General features: G+C 30.3%; 1 protein-coding gene across 1 annotated transcript; it reads left to right on the forward strand.

Moving 5' to 3' along the window:
• The first annotated feature begins 1,677 nt into the window (after positions 1-1,677).
• Positions 1,678-2,559, forward strand: LOC145944767 (uncharacterized). Its single transcript, XM_083053318.1, has 4 exons — positions 1,678-1,838; positions 1,940-2,057; positions 2,153-2,427; positions 2,547-2,559. The coding sequence occupies exons 1-4, from the start codon at positions 1,678-1,680 to the stop codon at positions 2,557-2,559; spliced, it is 567 nt and encodes a 188-aa protein (XP_082909444.1).
• Positions 2,560-3,094: the final 535 nt, after the last annotated feature.

Consider the following 3,094-nt stretch of genomic DNA (forward strand, 5'->3'; position numbering starts at 1 on the left):
CCACAAGCTAACACCCACAATTTTGACCTTCAAAGAATAGTTTTTATGTTTTTATATTTTCCAAATTTGTGTTATAAATGTATATCAATAATTAAATAATTAATTTTTTTATACTTTAAGGCGTATTAAATAAAAACATGGAAAAATATTACTTTTATTAATTGTTTAACAATTAATTATAAAACATAATTTAAACATTAAATCGAGTTCAATTTTAAATGCAAAGATAAATTTAAAATTAGTCTAATATAATTTTAAACACTGTTTATGCAATTGTAAAAGTTATAATAAATATGGAAAACAAATAATATAATAAACTGACCTTTCTATATCCTTTGGGAATCGAAATAAAATTTCTTTTATCCCTCGTTTCTCACTACTTGCACTTTGACAACCTTTAAAGGAACAACGATATCCACCTCTTTCAGTCATACTGAATTCACTCATGTATTTATATGTAATTAACTGATATAGAATAAATAGCACACGTGATTTTTTGGATTTAAGAGTGACAGATAGAGGTTATGGATGCATGTTACAGCTACTACATATGTTTACAGCCGCCATATTGTTGATTGTGCGATTCGGTCATGCGCGAGAGACAATTATTAGTACGCTTTTTGGCAGAGTGAGCCTACTGTTCTATCTTATACTGTGGTTTAACGGTGTAGGGTATCCCAGACCGTGTCTCGGTGATGGTTTAAATCTTTGCCAATTGTTGGACACGTGACGCACAATATCAGCCCGAATTTGAGCAGCCATTGACACATCGCCGTGCACGAGGTAGGATATGGATGAGAATAGGCACGCGCCGTCACCACGGATATTAACCACTTGGTGAGGAACCTGCATTTCATCGATTAAAATAGTTTCCACCTCCATATTAGGTCAAATTTCTCTTTCACCAAGTGTAACTAAAAGGGAAAATAAAAAAAATAGAGGGTTCTTTACCTTTAAAATCAAAGAAAACAACAAAAAAGTAAAGATTTAAACCAAAAATAAATGCTAGTGAGATGTCTTCCAAAGATCCAAATTAGATAAAATAAAAGTGAGGAGGAAGAGTTATTTAAAAAAAAAGTTATTTTTTCAACTCAAACAGGAGATACTTGACTGAAAGAAAAAAGCAATTTTTTTACATATAATTGAAATTTGCGGATTTTTCGCGGTTTTTTAAAAAGTCCTTACCTACATGATAATCTAACACCCATGAGGCACATACATGCCGAATTTCGCGTACGTAGGTGTTTTGGTTTAGGAGAAATAATGTTTTCAATTTTCGCGGTTAGACATTGAATTGTCAAAAATCCTTACCTACTTGATAACCTTACACTCAAGAAGCACATACATGTGGAATATCGCGTACGTAGGTGTTTTGGTTTAGGAGAAATAACGTATTCAATTTTCGCGGTTTTTTCGCGATTTTCGCGGTTAGACATTGAATTGTCAAAAATCCTTTCTTAGCAAGCACCTAACACCCAAGGGGGACCTAACTACCAAATTTCAAGTTTGTACGCATTATGGTTCCGAAGATCTGATGTTGAGTGGTGTGGTGTCTTTTATATATATAGATTAAAAGCAAATTGTGAGAAATTATCAGATATTTATGAATCTTCCCTGCTAAAATTTTCTTTTGCTTATATATCTAATTCTATTTGTATATATATGTTTTATGTAGCAATGGATTGCCAAACACGTTGGCTTCGTCTCCGCCAACGTTTTAGTAAAGAAAGGCTGCTACGAGACATGGAAACAAGAAGTGGAGCAGGCAAATGTACGAGACAGAAATGGGTTCTGTTTGATCATTTAAATTTTTTGGGGCAATTCATCTTTCAGAGAAAGTTTGTTTCATTTTTCATTACAAGAATGAATATTACCTCATCTCATATATTTTATGACCTTCGATTTTATACATACATAATTATAACTTTCATGATTTCAGAAGTTTTAGTAATGTCGATGCAAAAGCCAGTATGTCAGTAAGTCAAACTCTTACTCAAAATGTGCAAAATGAAAGTGACCATCATTACCAAGATGACATCGACATTAATAAGCTGCGAGTAGTTATTATTAAATAAATAAATATATATATTTTATGTAAAATAAATTGCATGTATAGTTACAATAAATTTAATCATTCGTTTTGTGGTAACAGTATCAGAAGATTCCAGGAAAAAATAGGATGAATAAAAAGGCAAAAATCGATCCTGTAGAAATAGCCTTTCTTCAAATGAACAGTACGCTAAATATTATGGCATCTACAATTTCTCAAAATAAAAATAAAAATGAAAATGATGACGATGATACGGATATGTTAATTGGCAAACTTGTGACAGCAGAACTTAAAAAAGCAACAAAACCAACGAAAACTATATTTAAAAAAAATTTATGCAAATGTTATATTCGTCGAATGATGATTAAAATAAATTTGTATAACATAAATATATAACATAAATTATAACATAACTATTTACTATATATAATAAAATTTATTTTATTTTAAATATAAAAAATGTCTCTTTTATTGTCACTTCATATACAATTACGAGTTATCACATATAAATTATTATAATTTTTTAAATTAAATATAAATTTTTTAAATTAAATTACATAAAATATTTAAATTTATTAATATTTATAATATTTAAACGATATTTTAATATATAAATAAATTATTACAATGTATCATTATTATGTTGTCCACGTTTTATGTATTCGTATTGCCATGGTACCTCGCCAGCCGGTGTTAAAAAATAAGATGAGAGAGTATCTTGCATTTTATATGCATCTGTAGTAGCTCGATGAGGACCACTTGGCAAAGATCTTAAATTATTGTTATCTAAATTATCTCTCCAGTCGCCAGCAATTATGTTTCCTTCGACAGTTTCTCGATCCACATATTGACGTGAGCAATATCTTTGGTTATCTGGTAATTTCTCGTCATTTTTACTTTTCAAGTAATTATGTAAACACATTACTGCTATAACTAATTTGTCAGCAACATCTGGACTTGTGCATATCGGCTTTCGGAATATTCTCCATCTAGACACGAGAATACCGAATGTATTTTCAATTGTTCTTCGAGCACGCGATAAGC

The sequence above is a fragment of the Prenolepis imparis genome, unplaced genomic scaffold, assembly GCF_030444845.1.
Source record: "Prenolepis imparis isolate NDT839.2.m4 unplaced genomic scaffold, iyPreImpa1.0 SCAF_13, whole genome shotgun sequence".
Lineage (NCBI taxonomy): Eukaryota > Metazoa > Arthropoda > Insecta > Hymenoptera > Formicidae > Prenolepis > Prenolepis imparis.

Coding starts and splice junctions, on each gene's coding strand:
- LOC145944767 (XM_083053318.1), top strand. CDS start 1,678: ATGGATTGCCAAACACGTTGGCTTCGTCTCCGCCAACGTTTTAGTAAA. Junction 1,839..1,939: donor CAATTCATCTTTCAGAGAAA/GTTTGTTTCATT, acceptor TCATGATTTCAG/AAGTTTTAGTAATGTCGATG. Junction 2,058..2,152: donor TCGACATTAATAAGCTGCGA/GTAGTTATTATT, acceptor TTGTGGTAACAG/TATCAGAAGATTCCAGGAAA.